Below are 21979 nucleotides of genomic sequence, written 5' to 3' on the forward strand. Positions count from 1 at the left end.
AGTCCACCTGCTTCACCATCCGTTATCCTTTAGAAGAGCGCTAGGCTATCGTAGGGGAAGGTCCCGGTTGAAATCTCACAAAACGAGGGATTTAAGGGGGTTATCCCGAGTGTCGAATCCGCGGAATCGAATTTTTTTTGCATCAATTGTATCTAGATATAGTGTAGAATATGTGGGCAAAGTGATTTTTTGATATTGAAAGTCGTACGAAAATTACAGTGTTAAACACGTAATAAGTCACATGCCAGATTTAGGTGGATTGCCGTAATAAAGTGCGTATTTTTCGGCCCGAATGACGTTCAAATGACTTCGCTTCAAGGGCAAGAATTGAAGCCAAGGCTGTACATACGTTTCTTGAAGAAACCTAACATTTATAGATTAGGTATAGCAGATTAATGGTCAGTTAAGATTTTATGGCTAAAAATCAAATTCTTTGAAATCTCCACGACTTATTCAGAACAAATTTCTACGGTCCGCGAATTAGGATAATTGCGGTTCATTTCGTAGTTTTTTTTTTTAATCCACTAGAGAAGTCTCTTGAAAAAACACCATAATTCACAAAAAAAATAACACGGCACCAAACATTTAGCTTTCAATATATTTTAATTATCCTAGTTTACGGACTGTACTTTACGTTACGTTTACTCTTTCGTTAAGATGATCGCACCGCTCTCTAGCGTGGCAACAGAAAAACACCTTTTTTGCATTTTAATAATAAACTAAGCTACGGGCTGGAAAAATGATTACGCTTGCTAAAGATTTTAATAAATATATGGTGAAAAATTCGTATTTGTATCTTTATCCAGTTCTTCGGCCTTCACACGGGATGACCCCCTTAAATCATAACAGGGTGTCGGATACCAATTGACTTAGCTGTGAATGGGTATTTTAGTCAAATCAGAGTAATAAATACGGGGGAGCGCAATACTGACTAGATCGCCTCCTACAATGTACTGTAGTGTATCGTTACGGGCTTGCATGAAATGGTCTAACACACTTCAAGCCCCTAATCCAATATGAATTGCTGCACTAACGATTATTAATATCATTTCTATTAAAGGCCTTTTATATTTTTTTATAAATCTGAATCAAGTTTCATATCCATAACATAACAGGCCTGACAACTGATGTATATTTCACCTTTATGATGAGGAGGATTGAACAATATGATTTAATTGGAAACTGTACTGTACTTATAATTTCATGTGCTTCGTATAGGTCCTGGGGTTATTTACTGCCAAATATGTAAAGTTTTCAATGTTCTGCACTCTATCAGTTTTCAAGTTTGGGCCATCCTCTTGGTTTTTTTTAATACGCTGCATCGTTTTCAAGCACGATCAATGTTATCAGTTTGTGCTGCAACTTACGTTGTCCTAAGGAGCTGTGTAACTTTGGCGTCAACAGGTCCGATTTCATGATCATATGCTAAAATGAGGAGCTCCTTGCTTGAGACTAGTCCGTATTACAAATGGATCAGGCAGACTGTTGAACTGAAAGCTCAATTCATCATGGTTGCCTTTGTGAGACGAACTAGTACTGCTAAGGTATATACGAGCATAACTTCGTATAATTTGTTGTGGGCGATACTGTCGTCTGTTTGTTTAAAGTCAGTGACTAATTGGTAGGAGTCTTCATGGCACCCGCACTTGCTTCACGGTAAAAAAAAACTGATTTATCTTCCAACATCCAACTCTCAAGCTGTTCTGGTACACCCTTTTCCGCTTAAAGCTTCAGCCTTCCGAAATTTTGGTGAAGTAATTTCAGCATGCCAGCTTCCCGCCCTTTTGTATATTATGTAAGTTATGTTACGTCCCCGGCACTTTGCATGCGAGTGTCCTTTTGAAACCTATCCGTTTACTAGCCGGTGTGACAAAATTTACCTGCGTTAATTTCGCTGGTTCCGAGAATCGGAATACTCTAGTATCTCACCTCACAGACGCATCGCAGATACTAAGAAACTCGTGGAAAAATTATCTCAGAGACTAGTGTTTCCCGATAACACACCACTCACAGGCTTTAGCGTCAGTCCGAGAGATTTGTAACCCTAAGCATTATAGTTTGTGAGATCTGCTCCATGTTGCTTGGATTTTCACCTTATACAGCACTTCTTTGAAGATCTGACATCGTCTTAAACTAGTAAGGTTATTCAGGTTTCACGCACACCACATATCTTGCAAAGACATGCAAGCCTTAGCTTCATGTACTCCGGTTTTGCCTTTTGCATTTCCCAGTAATGTTCCCATAGGCACCAATCCTTGAAATATCGAGCCAGAACCGCCTTACCCTGTACTCTGCAAATGCTCTACCCTACCAATTTCAGTCCTGTTCAATTGGCATATCATACCCCAATCGGTCACCATCTGGTCGCTCTCTTTACTTCCTCCTTGTCTACAAAACAGTCTTCGTTCAATATTGGTGCCATTTCGAGGCTGGAAACTACTACTTTCGTGTCCAAAGGGCAGATTCGACATCTACCTCGCGTCTTCCAGTTTAACGTTGTTCTCGAAGAACTTTCACAAAAGATTTCTTCTTTTTCAGTTTGCCCCATCTCTTTTTTTGGATGCCTCAGTTGTTATTCGAATTAATTTCGACTTTGTTTTATTGAGGTGAGTTTAACTGTTGTACATCTTTTGCTGTTATTTTTTTACGCGTGTTTCGTTTGATTGCGCCTTCAAACAATTTATCTTCTTCTTATCTGCCAGACTCATAACAGGCAAAGATCTTGGCGATTTACGTAGTTGTGGCTGTACTGGTAACTAGTTTTGCCTCGACTGGTTAGCGACATTGCTTTACTGGTATGTGGTAAGATATAAATAAACCTACTTTAACTTCCATGGAGATATATTTCGCATTCTTTAAGACTACTTAGGGCTTGCTAAGTCGTTTCACTTCCATTTTACTCGTTTTCTGCCTCCTGTAATTTTTCCTCGATCGGTGCAACTCCGTATCGATCACGGCTATCCGCATTTCGGATATAATCATGTTGTATTTCGCCACTGATCCAACATATGTCTCTATTGCGGCGGATGCGGGGGGGGGGCGGGTTTGTTGCTTGGATACTTCTGGTGTTATTTTAAAAAATTCATCCCGAATCCTGAAAAACAAACACACAAACATGGGGATTCGCGCGAGCCTAATGAAATAAACAAATAAACAATACGGGAGCTAAAACCTGAAAAAAAAAAATAAAGTATGACTCGACCGGACGCGTGGAGCTGTAAATCTCCGGACTCGAGTGCCGCAGTCAAGAGGGAAGATACACGATGGATCGCAGTCTCGATCATTGTTTCTCCTGCCTCAGGTGTTCAGTGAGGTACGCCCTTGAAGATTCCACCCAACCTTCACATCTTCAGTCAAGCCATTACTTTGGACGAAGCCCCTAATTTGTGTGAGTTTTGCGGGGCTAAGGAGGAGTAGAGAAGAAAGGACTCCTCAAGCCAAAGAACTCTAATTAGAATTCATTGTATAATATATTCGCATTCAAAAATCAAAGCAAGAGAAGAAAGAAAAATTCTATATCAGAAATGTAATAATAAAAATAATTAAATAAAAATTAATCAACAAATAATAATGAAAAGAAATGATGTAAAAAAAAGGAAAAGAAAATAATTCATAATAAAAATAAATATGTAAGAATAATAGATAGATAGAATAGATAAAAGCAAAACCAAAGAAAATAATAACAATAATAGGAATTTCCCCACTGCGGGGATTACCTACCTTATCCCTAAGAAGGACATGGTGTAGGACCCCGCAGACACAAGACCGATTACTTGCGTACCAGCCCTCTATAAATTCGTAACATCCATTATTAGTGGAAGGGTCAATGCGCACCTCGAGAGCCCGAGAGCAAAGACTAATTATCGACTCGGTAGTCGTAGGACAAGCAACTAGAGGCCAAAGAAACCTATTTAGTTGTTATATCGATTATGCCAAGGCTTTCGGCCGCGTTCCGCATACCTGGTCAATCAATATCCTACATTTGTATCGCATTGATCCCAAACTAATAAAGTTTTTGGCGACAGTCACGAAAGGGTGGCATACCACCTTATCAGTGCGTACATCTGATGGTACTAACACCTCAGAGCCCATCCGTATACGAAGAGGCATCCTGCAGCAGGATTCGTTGAGTTCCCTTTGGTTTTGTATGGCACTGAACCCCCTTTCATGGCTACTGAATGATGCTAGAGGGCAAGGCTTTGCAATTAAATACGTGCTACGTGCTAAGTGCGAACTAACACACTTGATGTACTTAGATGACATCCAGCGGTATGCTGGAACTGACGACCATCTTAGAAGTCTGTTGCGAATAATAGACATGTTCAGCTGTGATATTCGGATGGAGTTTGGATTGGACAAGTGTCCAATCCAAGCCATCCGCAAAGGTCATGGGAGTCGCATGCCCGGCACAGCATTGGTGACCTCCACATCGAAGCTATGACCGGGACAGACTTCTTCAAGTAAGAATTCTGCAAAGAACCCATGCTCGAGATGGTGATCTGAAGCATGTGTTGCTCTACGAATTCCTGCGACGCGTGAAGCTGGTGGTGAAATCGCATCTCTAGGGGAAGAATCAAATAAGCGCGTTGAATGTATTCGCTATCCCTTCACTGGCTTATGCATTCGGCATATGGATGAAGACCGATCTGAAAAACGTCCAGCCATGGATACGGACAACTATGTCCAAATTTCGAATGTATCTTCCAAAGGCCGCCATGGAGCGGATAAACCTACCTCGTGGCATCGGAGGTAGGGGCGTGGTTGACGTGACGGCACGAACATCTTCGCCCAGTCGACTTGCTGCGCGCTTATTTTTACAGGACAGAGCAGGCGAGCCCCTTGCATCCGGCTATCTGTAAAGCAGACTCTGGGCTGAATTCACTTAACTTGAAAGATCAACCTTCAATCCTCTAATTGGGGTGAAGTCGAACTAATAGCGGGTCGATGAATAGAAGTCGAAGGCAATGCACGGTAAGCACGTGAATTGTCTTTGGCAGCCATTTGTCGATTTGCATTTGTCGAACAGATGGCTGTGTGCTGGGGAACTCTTTGCTGAGACGGAGGGGTTCATGTGTGCCATTCAGGACGGAGTGGTCGCCACCCGAGCTTACAAAAAGCTCATCATGAAAGAACGGGTGGAGAACGACCAGTGCAGAATGTGTGGTTCGGCGTTAGAGACGTTGGACCATCTCATTTCTGGCTGTACTGTTATGACACCGGTGCAATACATCACCAGGCATAATGCTGTATGTAAGGTTATCCATCAAAACCTTGCATACAGGCATGGGCTGATCACGAGAACATGTCCGATTTACCGATATGAGCCGCAAGCAGTACTTGATAGTTCTGCTTACAGCATGGATTGGGACCGAATAGTTCTAACTGACCGCCATACTGCACACGACAAGCCTGACGTACTGTTAGTAGACAAAGCGGGTCGGTCCACGTATATTATTGATGTTGCTATCCCCCACAATAGCAACATTGAACGGAAATACGTGGAGAAGAAGGTGAACTATGAGCCATTGGCTCGGGAAATCAAAGAAATTTGGTCTCTCGTGTGGGTGGTTGTAGTTCCCATAATATTGTCAGCTACAGGTATTGTACCTAAATCCCTCACGACTACCCTTGATGTCCTCGGACTTTCGCACAGTCTGGTTCAAACCATGCAGAAGTACACCATTCTGTATACGTGTTCGATATTGCGGGGAGTACTCGACGGATTCTTCAATAACCTTACCACCACCCTTTAGTTTTTAAGTAGGTAGGATCGTCCGAGCCTAATTGCTTGGCACTTAGTGCTAGTATTAGGTAAAATCCGGCATCTGCCGAGATTATGATAATTCGGAACAATAAATATGCAATTATTTAGAAAAAATTGTGATAACATGACAAAAACGAAAGAGGGGAAGAAAACTCGCAAACCCTCAACCAGAACTCTGTGTGGTGTTGAAAAAATCAGCTTGTAAACCAAACTCACTACTGTTTACTTTCTACTACTACTTTTTTTTTAAATCAAATCTATCGTTTTGACGATTTGAACAAATTGTTCTAATTCATTCACGTATAAACCAAAATCCAGTACCGACCTTACTCACATTTTTGATGAAGTTTTACCATCCACTCGTCAAATCTTTCCAGTGTAAATGTTAACTACTGCTTTAATTGCTATACCCAGTGTCCAGATAGAATCAATAACGACCAATTTTGCAAACTGCCATCGCAGGCTATCTCCCCCTATCTCCATCTTCTGGCTCCCGTGTTCTTGACCGACTGATGTATGGACAATGTGATATTGGATGGTTTTACCACCGTAACCGTTACTGTTGCCTATGATACAAAGGAATATCTGTTCATTATCTTATCTGACTATATACTGCACGGATTTTGAAATAAATAAAGTTTCCTTACCTGAAACGGGATCATCACTCAAAGGCTGGAGAAGTTGCAATCCTTGTAAGCAATTACAAGATTCTGCTTCTTTACATACGACGGCCAATATCGCCTGATTCTTATCATATTGACTTATCTTGTCGAAAGGTTACACAACAACGTTCCAAAATTATGTAGGTAAAGTAATTGAAGTAACAGTACGTTATCACCATTCAATATTTGCTTGCACTACATATTTGGGGAATTAAAATAAAATTTGAAATTGTGCAAATGTAAATATGATAAATACTTGGGGTTAGGGAAAAGCGACTAGTTATTGTTTTTTCTTATAAAATAAATAAAATTACTCAATTTAAAGGTTCGATGTTGAAGTTGAAAGTTAAATTTGGAATGTACGGATGGGAATGGGTAAATTGGGAAAGCTAAGGAGTGTTAGGGCGGGAGAAAACGAAGGAATATTGCATATTATTAAATGCATTCTCCCATCAGATTGTCACATGGCAAGGAAAAGAAAGTGTTGTCAATGTAGCAAAACAGCGTCAACAACAAAAGTAAGGAAATATTGTCCGCATAGAGTAGTATACGGGATACTAGAAGTTAGATGTCCAGTGTGGCAGTGGCCGTAACAGAAACCAAGGGGACTAGCGAGAGGTAACTTCCTTGATGAACATCGACAGAAACACGAACCGGTTTTGATATATCCGCTACACTTTCAATTTTACCCTTCGGACCGCGGTAGATTTAATTTAATCCAAGATGATTTCTCTGGCACTAGGTACTGTTACAGTGCATACGAGATGACTTTCTGTGACACACCATCAAATTCTTTCTCTAGATCCAGAAATACCGTATAGATGAGGCAATGTTTTTCACGATGTTTCTTCATGAGTAACTGCGCAGCCTAAGCTCCAAAGGCTGGCTTGCGTGTGTATCAGTGGGGCAATGAGGACATGCCCAACGGCATCCCTGGAGGTCCTTCTGGGATTAATCCTTCTCCATCTGCACATACAGATGCAGGCAAGGAGATCAATATTCAGGATTGCCGGTAGTATGAGTGAGGCGGGGAGCTGCCTAAATCGAAGGAAGATTGATATCCTTTCTAGGCGGTATCCCGAATTAATGACACCGAGGGATAACATGAAAACGAGGTTTCACTTCGATAAGAAGTTTGAAACACGTTGGAGTAACAAGCAAACTGGGAGAGCGTGGCTGCGACATACGGCTTAAACCAGCAACTGATTACTTGGTACACTGACGGATCCCTCACAGCAGATGGAGCGGGCGCCGGTGTCATTGGTCCAAGGAAAATGTACTTTGAGCCAACGGGCAGGTACACTAGCAAATTCCAGGCGGAAATATACGCCATATACAAATGTGCCTCCTTTAATCTGCAAAGGAACTACAGGGGGCAGAACATAGCTATTCTTACCGATAACCAAGCAGAGATCAAGGCACTTAGGTCCAACCAGGTGAACTCTAAACTGGTATGGGAATGCCTTGAGAGACTGAATACACTCGGCTCGTCCAACAAGGTCTGGATACTTTGGGTTCCAGGCCATGCTGAGTTGGAAAGCAACGAGGCAGCGGATGAACTAGCCAAGGAGGGAACAGGGATGCCTTTACACGGGCCAGAACCCTTCTGTGGAATCGGAAACGGTTTCATGGCTATGAATCTAAGAAATGAAGAGAAACGGTTGAGGGAACTATATTGGGCGGGCCTACCAGGGATGGAGCAGTCCAGGGTGCTTATTGGGTGATACGAACCCATGCATACAAAGGATTGCTTAAACCTCACCAAAAAAACCTCCGAATCATAGTGGGAATTCTCACTGGTCATTGTCGGCTGAATTATCACCTAGGGAAGCTAGGGATATCTACGGACACTGCCTGCAGGTTTTGTGTGGAGGAGGACGAAACCTCTATACACGTCCTGGGACAGTGTCCGGCATTTGTGCAAAGTAGGTCGATACATCTGGGAGAACACTTAATACCAGATGCAAAACTGAAACATCTGGAAGTGAGGAACATACTAAAGTTCCTAGCGGTTACAGGCCTGCTAGAGATACTATAATCAATAGGTACACTATAATCAGTAGAAGGGGCGCAGTAGTTCTTCAAGGACGCGGTGCGACTTTCCCTTAACAGAATAATAATAATAACTGCGTAGCCTATATTACCTTAGCAGACCCGCAGTTCTTGACAAACCCACCTTGCTTCACTATTATTAAGACAATGTTACGAAAAGATAGTAGTTATCAAGAATGCTTTCGAAAATTCTCATGGTGTTCCGTAGCAACCCGATGTGAATATTACGCTGCCATCCTGCAATCCTTTTCCCATTGGAACGGCCCTACTTTCTAGCTAATTAAGGATTGTTAGAAGGAAAATTGAACATTTTTTCCTTTATTTTGTGCGATTGCATGCATGAGTTTGCGTGGCCTACATTCTTCTGCCGAAATAACAGCAAACTTCAGCCTGATTCGATTCAAATAATGCTCTGCCTCTGGATGTTGTTGGCATGGATCTCCAAAATTAATTTCTACCCAAAATGAAGCAGCTTCCAAGAAGCTTAAAAAGTCGAGGGGATCTTCACAATTACAGTCTGCATTTTGTCATTCTGAATTTGTCTTTAGGTCACTGGAATCTAACATAACTTCTTTAGCAAATACTCATTACTGGCCAGGATGTGTTGCGTTGTACGAGTACGTCCAAAGCCTTGAAGTTCGGCATTAGTGAATCTCGTAAGGTGGCTTTCTAAAATGAGGTGGCTGTCTATTTTCTGTATATGTACAAAGATTTCTAACCCTTGTAAGTGCTCATGGAATCCATGTACCTTTCAATTCTGCCTCCAGGTTGTTTCTTTAACCAATTATTCTTCATATTCTTCCAATTCGCATTTTTATATTAGAGCTTAGACTACAGTAGCGTGAGATGTTCCTTTGAGGATTTCATTTTATTGCTGGAGTTCTCTTTTTTGGCGGCTAAGTTGTAAGGTCCGTTTCATGAGGCTGTTGAGCTTTCCAGAAGACTCTCATCTTCTGAGGCGTTTTTATTACTTTGCTAATTATTTTGCTTGGGATGTTATCTCTATTTTGGATATTGTTAGTTGTTAGTTGATAGTTAGTGGGGGTCAATCTGTTGCAGTGAAGAGTTTTCCCCAGAATGTGTAGGATTGATTTGCTCGGAGGGTAAATTATCCATTGCAATTAGTCTGCCACCTGGAGTGCATATGGGTCTGCGCAATTAGCACTTCTTGCCAGGTTAAGCGGTCTCACTGTTAAGATGGACGTTGGAATGCCACTTACGCCTGTTTATCACACGAGGGTTGCAGTTATCCAGGGACACCATTGAAAAGTAAAGGTTTACATTATTCAGATATGGATAATGATGGTTACTGGTTTCTGCCGGCTTAGAGTTGATCAGTAGCTTTTCCATTTGTAACTGAATCCATTCACCCTCAATTTAGGGGGGGGGGGGGGGGGTGAGTCAAGTTCAAAAATAAGACAAAATGAAATAAACATCAGCAATTATGCCATGTGTACCCGAGCCCATTGGTCCTAGGACTTTGGGAAGTCTTCATTCTTTCGATTGCGTCCATCACTGCAATCATTCACTTTGTCCCTACTTTATAACTCTGGGATACTTTTTTAATTTTTCGGAGATAAAATAAAAAACAAAAATTAATGAACATTTTCTCTGTTGCTGTAACTATAACATTGCTAACGAAAAACAAATTAAAAACTAATTACTGAATATGGGTTTAGCCTTCGATTGCTTGTCTTTACTTATTCCGTTGTTTCAATTTCATGTTAAAGCTGTGAATTTACAGATCCAATGGCATATTCCTTGCGATCATTTCGTTCTTGATGCATTGCCCGAAGTTGTAAGCCGATTCGCATCTACAAAGCAGAAATTTGGTATAAAAGTCAATGATTAAACCTTGATAATCAACAATAACTTACGGTTCATCAACAGTTTTGGCAGAGCAAATGTCGTACATTTCAGTAGCTTGGGTGACCTTGCCGGCATCACCTTTGGACATTTCTTCGGCGTGTTTCATATAGACGTCCCGATTGATTTTTCCATCATCTGCAAGCTGTTTTAGGATATTTTAACATTGGAGTCATCTTTCTTTGAAGGGATCATTAAGAGAAGTTAGAAGTGGGGGTGATACTTACCACTTGGAACTCCTTCATCACGCAAGCAATAACGCACTTGGCTTCTTTGGATAGGTCTGATGAATGTGCTTTTAAGGTTTCTACATCACCTATTAGAGAAAATATGTTAGCTAATCATTCAGTTTCAATTTAAAGTATTTACCTGGCGTAGCTTTCTCCGAACCGACACACTTATCAAACGTGGCCTTCACTTGTGGATTACTGATATCTGCCTAATATAGGAGTGATATCGTAGTTATTTATTTATTTTATTTACTTATTCATTTATTTATTTATTTATTTAATTTAACGGACAGCAAACAGAGTAAAGTCCAATAACTTATTGTCCTCAGGAGGAGAAAGCAATAACCTTAACTAGAGGTATAGAAGTTAAAAGGACGAAGCTGTTGTGCACTGTAACTTCGGCAAAGACTAGAAATCGGGGAATGAAAGTAGACTTCGAGCGAAGGGTATATTGAAAATGTATATTGAAAATGTCTGCGTTACGTGTGTTGTAAGACACAGGACGGCAGATGATGTCGTTAACGGCGGGGCCATCCATCAGACCCGAGGAAAGTTTAAAAAATGCGCATATATTCAGACAGGAGTGTCTCAAGAGTTTCAATAAATGATATTTGATATTATAGAAAATGAGGTGACTTTATTATATTTTCTAATTTTATTAAATGATTTTCATTTTATCCTCGTATTATAAACAAAATACTGAAGCAGTTTATTTCTCCTATATTGCATTACTCATCGGTTTTTTAGGTACAGTACTTATTAACTCAAACAGGAGGTTTTGTCTGTTTACGGAACCATTTTATAGCAAAATACTCAAGATGCACTATATATTCTATTCCAAAGGGGGGCAGAGACGGTATTGGCGCTATTCTGGTAGGGTAATGAAAACTCATCATTATCAACGGCGCAACAACCGATATCCGGTCTAGGCCTGCCTTACTAAGGAACTTCAGACACCCCGATACTAAAAACTATCCATTTTTAATCGAGTGCTAATATATTTGATGTTAACCATATTTTAAGGAGAAACCATTCGTTTGTCAATTCTTTTTCAAAATACACATGTCAGCGATGGAAATTATAATGGGAGTTAGGCAAGAACGGAAATGTTTGGTAGGTGGGATGGTGGTGCTCCAGCGTCTGGATGGCATTTTCCTGGTTTTGAATCCCACTCACAATGGATGTTTGTGTTTGGCTTTGTATTGTTCCGCTGGTGTAGGCTTGAACACCACATTGAAAACGGAGACTTCATGCACACCCAATACTCAAAAAAAGGAATGGACATCAGACATATACAAGTTCTATTATAGTTAGAAAGGAATATCTGGTAGAAATATAGAGTTATTGGAACAAGTTTTTAAACTTTGCGACGCGTATTCTTCATCTAAGTAAGAAAACAATGTCATGAAATGAAAGTTTCTCGGAGGAAATTGTTTCTATTTTGGCAAGGAAAGGCAGCACTAATATGACAAGGAGATTAAACTGAGTTGCAAACACGGAAAGAAAGGAGGTGAACGATGACTCTCACATGCCATAGAACGTAGTATCGCGATGACAAACTCACGTTCAGAGAAGCGGTATGCACAATATATTGGTAATGTACTGGAAACTAGCACTCTTTCATCTTATGCTAATATTTTTGATATGTGGTCGGTGGTCCCCAATAGGTATCATATCGTGGATATAGCTACATCAACGAGGATAGCAGAATCATCCAACGCATATAGAAAATTCAATGGATAATAATTACAACAGGGGTGAGTTTGAACTACAAAATGCGTTCAGTGACCGAAAAAAACGTACTCGTAGTTTTCAGAGATGTTTTCTGTTAAAAACACGGATGTATTTTTAGTCTTTATGTCATATGTTAAATACGATTTTGTAGCATGTCTTATATAGAATTAGATGTCCAATTTCAGTCTTTGAAAAAAATTACCAGTAACCACAAAGTAACCACTTTTATTAACCTCCCTCGACGATTATCTATCTTGCCGTGGTGAGGGCGCTCACTAAGGAAGATTCTCCGGGAAACCAGGAAAACACCAATCCACGGTGTGATTACCATGTCGGTTCAGGGGTTAAGATGTGGCCGTAGACGATGAACTCTGGGTAACAGGCGACCCCCGTGTTTCAACTAGCCTTGCCTCGACAAAAAGAGGCTCTACCGAGATCGACTTATTTCCCCGGTAAAACAAAGGCCATGCAGACCAGCTAGGAAGTAACTAGAAAACCTAAAAAACGAAATAAATCAACAGCCTTTTGGATGGCGATCTAAACTGCCTTCGAGCAAACCGCTTGCCGGTAAGCAGCCTCCGGACAAAACACAATCTCCGTTGTACCAATGTTGAAGGGAATAGATCGTCTAGAGCATTTGCGGCTAAGGGCAGAAAAAAGCGGCAGCGGTGTTCTAACGATTCCAACTCTTCGTCTGAAATGGCTGTAAAGAAAGTTTGGCCGGCAACGGCTAAGTCATCATTTGCAGCCAAGGCTATCGAAGCCGATGAATGAGTCTTGTATGACACCAATCCTTCCGGTTACTATACAGAGCGGTGTGAGCAGCTTAGGAGAAAACTCTTTCTAGTTGTAGGGTTGTAGACATACGATAACGTAATATAACATAAATAAGTCATAAAAAACAAACAAACACGAAAATGACAATGATAAAAGTGGTTACTTTATGACAATCTTTTTCAAAAATTGAAAGTACACATCCAATTCTATGAAAGATATGCTTCAAAATCACATGCTATAGATATAATATAAATATTGAAACTACATTCGTTTTTTAACGGAAAATATGTTTAAAAACTTTGTGCGGGTTTTTTCCGCCATTGTACGTGGAATTGTACAAAGAAGCCATTGGCGCACTACAAATAACGTAAAAATTTCTGCCATTTCTCAAGAGCTGAAAGGATAGGGTGGAAATAGCTCTCTAATTACATAAAAGACGGAATTTTCCGAAATAATTTACACGTAATACCATTTTATGGGTAACAAACAAATTCTTTAGAGCACAGTTTTGAAAAATGTTTACTTTGGAGATTGTGGAAACATAATGATGAACCCCGCCCACTCCATAATTGACTGAATTCGTTTGAACGAAAAGGAACATTGGCGTTAAACGGTTGATTTTAACTCATGGCTTTGACCAATTGTATTTTTTGTAAAATATCTGATGTTTATATTCAAACCAAATTTGAGTTACCTGAGTTAAGGCAACCAATACAGCAACAATAACGAAAACACAGGGAAAACGGTTCATGTTAAAAGGATACTTAGAAATTTAACAGAGATGGACACTAAACAATATATTTAACTAGAATTGAACAGTTTAGAATGAACAGAACTTTGTAACTGATATCAAATCCAAAACGAGATTCTCATTTTATAGTCGAAACTTTCAGATATCGTAATCGGTTAGTAGTAAGGTGACATTATCAACGATTCAATAACAGTTATTATTTCCATGTGGGATCCAATACAATTCTTTCATTCTCGAAATTTGCTCCGCAAATTAGATTCGTCGAATTTCCGTTTTGTACACGTGGATAACATACACTTATTAACCCTAGGTTTATATCGATGCCGCGATGTACACTACTCAAAGGGATATATGTATAGGAGAAAACCTTAAAAATTAATGGTTCAGGAGATAGAATCTCGAAAATCCGCGAAAAAGCCCATTATTCCGGAGCCTCCTGCTAATATAACGAAAGGATAATTCTGCTTATTTTAATATCTCTGAGAAGTTTAAGACTGAGTTGTTCCACCATGACTTCTTCAAAATATGTTTCTGATGAAGATATTTCCAACCTTTTTCAATTCCAATTTCCAGTGTCCAATTTAGTTTTCTCAAAAATATAGAGGGTTAACAAATCACGAACCAAATGAAATTTGGACCAGCCTCAATGGGTAACATTGTCGGTGACCTTCAGTCATTGGCAAAAAATTATTTAAAGATCAGTCTCGTGCGGGTGGCTGATTTCACTGTTTTTTTTCCATTTACAAAAATTGTCAGCGTATAATTAGGCGTGAATAAGTACTCATTCAACAAATATTTTAAATATAATTTGCATCCAATTGGGCGAGATAGTTATCAATTACAGTGATTTACTGAATCTTAATGCTATAATATGATATATTAACAGAAGTGATATCGATATGGCTTTTACACTCAATTTCATTACAAAAATATGTTTTTAAACACCTCGAAAATTGAATCTGGTAATTTTCAATTAGATACTGGAGTGTAGGAGGGAATGAAGTGGAAATGTAGGTTTACAGGTTCCTGAATCGAAAATATGAGAATACTGGGTACAACAATATAGTCAAAACCTAAAATGCTAAAATTTCAGCGTAAAAAATTCCTCAACATCTACCTGGAGAAAACTGAGCTGCGATTTGATATAAGTACAGTAAAAACTCCGAAAACCCTAGTAGGGCTTTTAACGGGACACTGCTCCTTAAACTACCATATGGAAAAGATTTGGGTATTGGGTTCAGCTATGCGCAGCTAATGTGAGGAGGAGACGGCCCTGCACTTTTCATGCAGTTCCCCGGCCTCCTCAGATCTCATACGAAGACACCGGCAAGGTTTTCTTCAATGAAGAATCGGCACACTCTCTGAAGAATGTTCTCAGATTCGCTAAAGCCTGCGAACGCCGTAGTCAGGAGTACTCGGAGCTGCGGTCCCCCTAGTAAAATAAACTAGTTAGAGGCGATTTTCATATTAGATTACACTTCTGTTTCACTCTACTGGCAGGAAGCCTGGAAAAGTTGCAGGACTGTCGATATAAATTTTTGGTACAAGAACCATGGGTTGGTTATAACAAAATCTGCCGACCTAGGATATTCTCCGATGAGAGATTATTGAGACGAAAAACCTGCCTCCTGGTGTCAAAATTGGTAGAGACAACCATGCTGAGGCAATTCTGTTCCCAGGACATAGTTGCGACAACTTACAATACTTGGTTAATGGCAACTGGAGAAACGTCATAGTTGCCTCTGTTTACATACCCTATGATTCTTTGTGTCCTCCAAAGACGTAAGGCTAAGGCATCTGTTAATGTATGTAGAATCTAGAGACTTTGGGATAGTAGTAAATGGAAACCAAGAAGAGATAACCGGTTTTATTCTATCACTTTAGCTGGTTTGATGAGGGTTTTTCACCCTTGCTATGACTAGGCCAATGTTCACTTATGCATTCGTAGTGTAGTGGGCTAAGGTGAACTCAAAAGGTTTTCGCTGAAAACTAGCCACACTCCAAAGAATTCTGTGCCTGGGAATTAGCGGTGTCATGAGCACGACATACGGCGCAGGATTTGTTTATTTAAAGCACTGCTATGAGAGCGGCTCACAGATTAATTTGATTAGATCTATGAGGAAACAGTAGACGTAGAGTTATTGGGAGAATTGAATTCAGTTTTTGCAATGAGCAGGAGTCTACCTCTCGAATAAAAACGAAACGAATGCAACGAACCTAGAGACTAAAGTATATGGGATCCTATGAGCGGCAACCTGGATGATTAACGAGCGATTTAAGGCAGGGGCATCGTGATCCGTAACTATAGTCAAGTTGCATTGAGGGCGTTCTGCAATTCTTTGATTACTTCAAAAATCGTTCAGGAATATAGAAACCAACTGAACTCTGTTTCAACATTGAATACTTTGGAACTGCCCTAGGCACCCGGTCATTGTGTTGTAAATGGAAGCTAAATCTCGGATGCTTTACCAATAGAGGGACCAATTTCCCCTTGCCGGGACCAGAACCAGCAATTGGGGTGTCAGTATCATTGGCCAATATTGCTATAAAGAGCTGGGAAGAAGCTTCCTGTAATGACTGGTGGTAGAGCCTTAATGCTGCAAAATACACCAAATATTTCCTGTCATAACAAAACAAATTAAGTTTATTCATATTTTATGAATGCTCCAGCAGTTACTTGTCGCTTTCCAAACCTTAGCAATGAGGAAGGCGACAAATAATAGCCGAAATATGTATATTTACAAATTAATAAAAAGTCTTTAGTGAAATCAAAGGAAATTGTTTTGGATTTTTTATTTGTATCAACAGGTTGACGTTTACCCCTGTTGAGGCATTTGCCATATTGTTGTTCTCAGGGGCGACATTGCCGAAAATGCTCTGATGCTCTGATGACTTGTAGGTCCGTAACAGGAAGAAAATGGGGCTACATCCTGAAGATGCTACTTTAGATATACACTACAATATTAACGCCAATGATTACCCATGGGGCGGTAATCTCGGCAGAAAGAACTGAACTCAGCATACAAGCCAGGAAGCTACACAAACTCCAAAAACTAGCTTAAATGTGCAGCAGTGAGCAGTGAGCTAACGAAAACGGCCAAACGGCATGCCTGCAGGTTCCTGTGGGATTAACCTCTCTCCATTCGCACATACAGCTACAGGCAAGGGGCAATATTCAGAATGCCGGGAGTATCTAAATCGAAGGAAGATTGATATTTCTTGGCTGTGGCATATGGCTTAAACCAGCAACTGCTTACTTGCTACACTGAAGGATCCGTCACAGCAGATAAAGCGGGTGCAGGGGCCATTGATCCATGGAAAATGTACTTGAAGCCAATGGGTAAGCGCACTAGCATATTCGAGGCGGAAATATACGTCATAGACAGATGTGCGTCCTTCAAACTCCAAAAGAACTACAGGGGACAAAACATTGCTATTCTGATTGACAGCCAAGCAGCGATCAAGGCACTTAGGTCTGGGTAAAAGATTTGCCTTTGAAGATATTTTCCTTTTTATTGGTTAAAAGTATTTGGTAATGTATACAAATATGTATTTCGAGGACCAATTGTCCCCTTCTTTATCTTCTGAAAATTGTCTTTACAATATGGGTTTTTTATTGCTATTCCTGCAATTATGATATGTTAATTATGCTCTTATTCTTATCCTAGTTCTTCCTAAAAGCTCCACCAAGGTGGAAAAATTGTTGTCTATGTCCGTGCCTAGCCTTTTTTTTCGGGGGAATTTTCCACATCTCTCGTAGGAGTTTAATTTTCTAATGTCGTTCATTTCCTTCAAAATATTGGGTTTGTCCAACGACAAATGATGTGTGTAGGTTATTCTTATTTTTAGTGGATTCGGCCTCCTTTGTGTTCTAACACCCTGGTGTAGACTAGCCGCTTTGTTTGCCCTACATAAATCTTGCCGCGGTCTGGGCAGGAAACCATATAAATGCTGATTTTTTCCGTATACTCTTTCTTGTCCTTGACTGATTGTAGCCGAGTCCTAAGTAGGTATCGGCTGTTGGTCGAGGCGCCCTGGAATCCACGTTTGTGTAGTCGCCTGCTGATCTTCTGCATGCTACCCGAGTAATTGAAATAATTAAAACTTGTTGTTTCGTTTTCGCTGGTGTGAATATTTAGTTAGTTTTAGTTTCTTGTTAGCACTGATGAAGGGAACAAGTGGTTCCCGAAATATCGGTATTTGCATGAATAAATATTCACACCAACGAAAAAGAAACAACAAGTTTTAATTACTTCAATTAATTAATCGTTGGAAACATCGCATAATTTCACTCAGATACCCGAGTAAGTTAATGTTATCCATTGCCTAGGTTCTGTGTTCGCCTCCTTGAGGAGTGTTGCTGTCTTGAGGCTTAGCGTAGTTTCTTTCTGATCCGGTTTTCGATGAGGTTTCTATTTAATCCATATTTCTTGGCTATTTCCAGGATGTAGTTCATCTTTTTGTTTCTTCTCTCCTCGCTGAGTGGTGTTGTGGTGGTGTCATTCTGTGAATCATAAAGTTGTATGCCGCCATCTTATGCTGAAAATCGTGATTTGAGGTATATGTAATGGTTCATTGTGTGCTAGGTCGGTTTCCTGTAGATGTCGAATTCGAAATCCCCTCTTTCTCGGATTATTTTTAAGTTCAGCAACCGTATCTCCCCTTCCTTTTCGATCTCCAAGGTAAACTCGATGTGCCTGTGTGACCAGTTGAGTTTCTCGAAGATTGTTCCTGATTCTTCCCTTTTGATGATTGCTAATATAGCATCCATCTATCTGATCGAGAATCTCGGGGGTGTCTCAGCCTCGTGGAGTTCATTCTCCAGGATTTCCATAAATATCTCGCAAAGAAGCGATGAGAGGAGGTTGCCCATTGCTGCCCGGAGGCTGTTTTATAAAATGTATTCCTGAATGTGAAATAGGATACACTCATGCATGTGAAGGCCAGTTTCTTATACAGTTTATTCTGCTTCCTCCATTCGGATGAGATTTCGTATGTTGATATTCTGGGTTCCAGACTATGTTGGAACAACGGACGAACTAGTCAAAAAGGATGCAGGGACGCCTTTACACGGGCCAGAATCCTTTCGAGAAATCGGAAACGGGTTCATGGCTATGACATGACAAAGTAAAGAGGAATGGCTGAGGGAACTATACTGGCCGAGCCTACCAGCTTATTGGGGGATACAAACCCAAGCGCACAAAGGACTGTTTAAACCTCACCAACAAGAATATCCGAATCATAGTGGGAATTCTTATTGGTCACTGCCAACTAAATAATCACCAAGGGAAGGTAGGAATATCTACTACTGCCTGCAGATTCTGTGCGAAGTGTGTCGAAACCTCTTTACATGTTCTAGGACAGGATCTGGCACTTATGCAAAGTAGGTCGAAGCAGTGGGTGAAAACTTAGTACCAAGTACTAAGAACGCAGTGCGACAGAATAATAATAATATAATGAACTTTTCTGAGTCGAAATAATACACAGAGATTAATGAACATTTTCTTTGCTGCTGTAACTATAACATCGCTAATGAAAAGAAGAACTAAAAACTAACTAACGGTTTAGCCTTCGATTTTTGTCTTTTTCCAATCCATTGCTTCGATTTCACGTGTTCTTCGATTACACGTTTCTTCATGTTATCGCTCTAAAATCTAAATATCCAAAGGCATATTCCTTGCCATCATCTCGGCTTTTATGCAATGTCCGAAGTTGTAGGCAGATTCGCATCTATGAAGTAAAAATTTAGAATGAAAACCAATGAATAAATCAAGATAATCAACATTAACTTACGGGTCAGCAACAGTTTTGGCAGAGCAAATGTCGTACATTTCAGTAGCTTGGGCGACCTTGCCGGCATCACCTTTGGACATTTCTTCAGCGTGTTTCATATAGACATCATGATTGATTTTTCCATCATCTGCAAGCTGTTTTAGGATATTTAAATATTGTCGATCTTTATTTGGTGGTATTATTGAAAGGAGATGAAGTAGGGATGAATTGACTTACAACTTTGAACTCCTTCATCACGCATGCAATAACGCACTTAGCTTCCTTAGATAGGTCTGGGGAATGTGCTTTCAGATCTTCTATATCACCTGTTAGTTAAAGAGAAGGGGTTAATTAGGCATTCAGTTTTATTTTAAAGCATTTACCTGGCGTAGCTTTCTCCGAACCGACACACTTCTCAAACGTGGCCTTCACTTTTGGATTATTGATATCTGCCTAATATGGGAGTGATGGTTATTTTCAAGAGTTTCATAAAAGTTGTTTAGTGTAATGGAAAACTGGGTGATCCTATCATATTTGTCAATTTTATTAGATGATTTTCATTTTATCCTGTTATCACAAACCAACTATTTGAGCAAGTTTCACATACTGGAATATATCACTCATTCAGGCAAAGTACTTCTCTACTTGAATGGGAAATTTTCTCGGTACCTTCTTGTCGAACTATTGCTGGAGCAATTTTACGACAAATTAGTTGGGAAGGCTTGGACTATCTATACATAGCCAACATATGCATGTTAAAGAATTAGAACGAAACGAGGTAGAACGGAAGCATTCCGAGCTTCAAAATAATGGAAAAACCAATCATAAATGCCATCAAAAACCGATCGATGTTATAATTGAATTCCGGTAGCTGGGGTAGATAAATATTTGAGAGAAGTGTCCCAGCCGAGAATCTATATTCTCCATTCGAGTCAGAAAAGAAATAAAATCGCACAAAATCGGGTTTCACAAGTTCGAAAGAAAATATAAAGCTTCCAAAGGAGCTTGCTTCTGTTTTAGTTTTGACAGGAGACTAACAGGGAGTTCGAATATCGAAAGGAACTTTAGTACGAGTACGACCAGTACGACGATAATATAATATAACATGTAAAGTAGGAACCGGGTGACAAGCTGACTGGTGGGGTACTGAAATATACTTTCCCGAGATAAGAATTTCTGTATCTTTTAACGAGGTGGGACAATAGAGTGGAAAGACTCCTCTAATTACACAAAAGGCTGAATTTCCTAAGTTAATTTACAGAGAAGATACCTCTATTATCTTACTGTGGATATCAAACAGATTTCTTAGTGAAAATTATTGGAAAATGTTAAACTCGAAAAGGAAAATTGATGTCATCATTAACGTTTTACAATTTGACCGACTTCGATTGTTAGTTTATAGTTTTTATATCCAAATCAAATTATATTTACCTGAGACAAAGCAACCAATGCAACAACAATTACGAAAACATAAGCAAAACGGTTCATTTTCAAAGGATATGTAGAAATTCAAAAAGGATTAACACAAAACGATATATTCAATTGGAATTGAACAGTTTGTATTCAACAGATCTTTGTAACTGATATCGAATCCAAAACTAGAATCTCATTTTATAGTCGAAAATTTCAGATATCGCAATGGGTTAGTAGTAATGCGACCATATTATCAACGACTCAATAACAGTTATTATTCCCATGTGGGACAGAGTACAATTCTTTCATTCTGCAAATTCTCTCCGTAAATTAGATTCGACGGATTTCCGTTTTGAACACGTGGATAAGGTACACTTATTAACCCTGGGTTCATGTCTATGAGTTGTACACTATTCAAATCGATATACATATAGAAGAAAACTTTAAAAGAACATGTGCCATGATTAAATCACTCTTACGAAGCCTCCTGTTAATAGAAAGAAAGGATAAATCTGCTTATTTTAATATCTCTGAGTAGTTTCATGACTTCTCTGAAATGTGTTTCTGATGAAGATATTTACAATACTTTATCCTGGACGTCTTTTGAATTGAAGTCAATGCTTTTACAATTACTTGCATAACTCTCTTTCCAGTTCCCAGAACAGTGTCCAATCTAATTTTCACAAAAATATAGAGGGTTAACAGATCACGTACCAAATGAAGTTTTGACCAGCCTACCTGAGTAACATTGTCGCTGACCTTCAGTCGTTGGCAAAAAATGGTTTAAAGATCAGTCTCGTGCCGGTGGCTGGTTGCATTTTTTTATTCGCGAAATTTGTTAATGTATTATGTATAATGTATAATTAGGCGTGAATAAGTATTCTTTTAACAGTGGTCAAAGTTTGAGTCCTCATATAAATATTTTAAATATAATTTGCATCCAATTGGACAAGATAGT

At 39.6% G+C, this 21979-nt stretch overlaps 2 protein-coding genes across 2 annotated transcripts; both read right to left on the reverse strand.

Annotated features, from left to right (window-relative positions):
* Positions 1-10073: 10073 nt before the first annotated feature.
* Positions 10074-13919, reverse strand: LOC119646393 (general odorant-binding protein 19d-like). Its single transcript, XM_038046837.1, has 5 exons — positions 13780-13919; positions 10714-10783; positions 10572-10660; positions 10356-10489; positions 10074-10292 (listed from the first exon to the last, which is right to left on the reverse strand). Exons 1-5 carry the CDS (start codon positions 13834-13836, stop codon positions 10217-10219), a joined length of 426 nt encoding a protein of 141 aa, XP_037902765.1. The 5' UTR covers positions 13837-13919; the 3' UTR covers positions 10074-10216.
* Positions 13920-19332: 5413 nt separating this feature from the next.
* On the reverse strand, positions 19333-21179 carry LOC119646159 (general odorant-binding protein 19d-like). The gene is made up of 5 exons (XM_038046531.1): positions 21040-21179; positions 19992-20061; positions 19846-19934; positions 19630-19763; positions 19333-19566 (listed from the first exon to the last, which is right to left on the reverse strand). Exons 1-5 carry the CDS (start codon positions 21094-21096, stop codon positions 19491-19493), a joined length of 426 nt encoding a protein of 141 aa, XP_037902459.1. The 5' UTR covers positions 21097-21179; the 3' UTR covers positions 19333-19490.
* Positions 21180-21979: the final 800 nt, after the last annotated feature.

The sequence above is a fragment of the Hermetia illucens genome, chromosome 1, assembly GCF_905115235.1.
Source record: "Hermetia illucens chromosome 1, iHerIll2.2.curated.20191125, whole genome shotgun sequence".
NCBI lineage: Eukaryota > Metazoa > Arthropoda > Insecta > Diptera > Stratiomyidae > Hermetia > Hermetia illucens.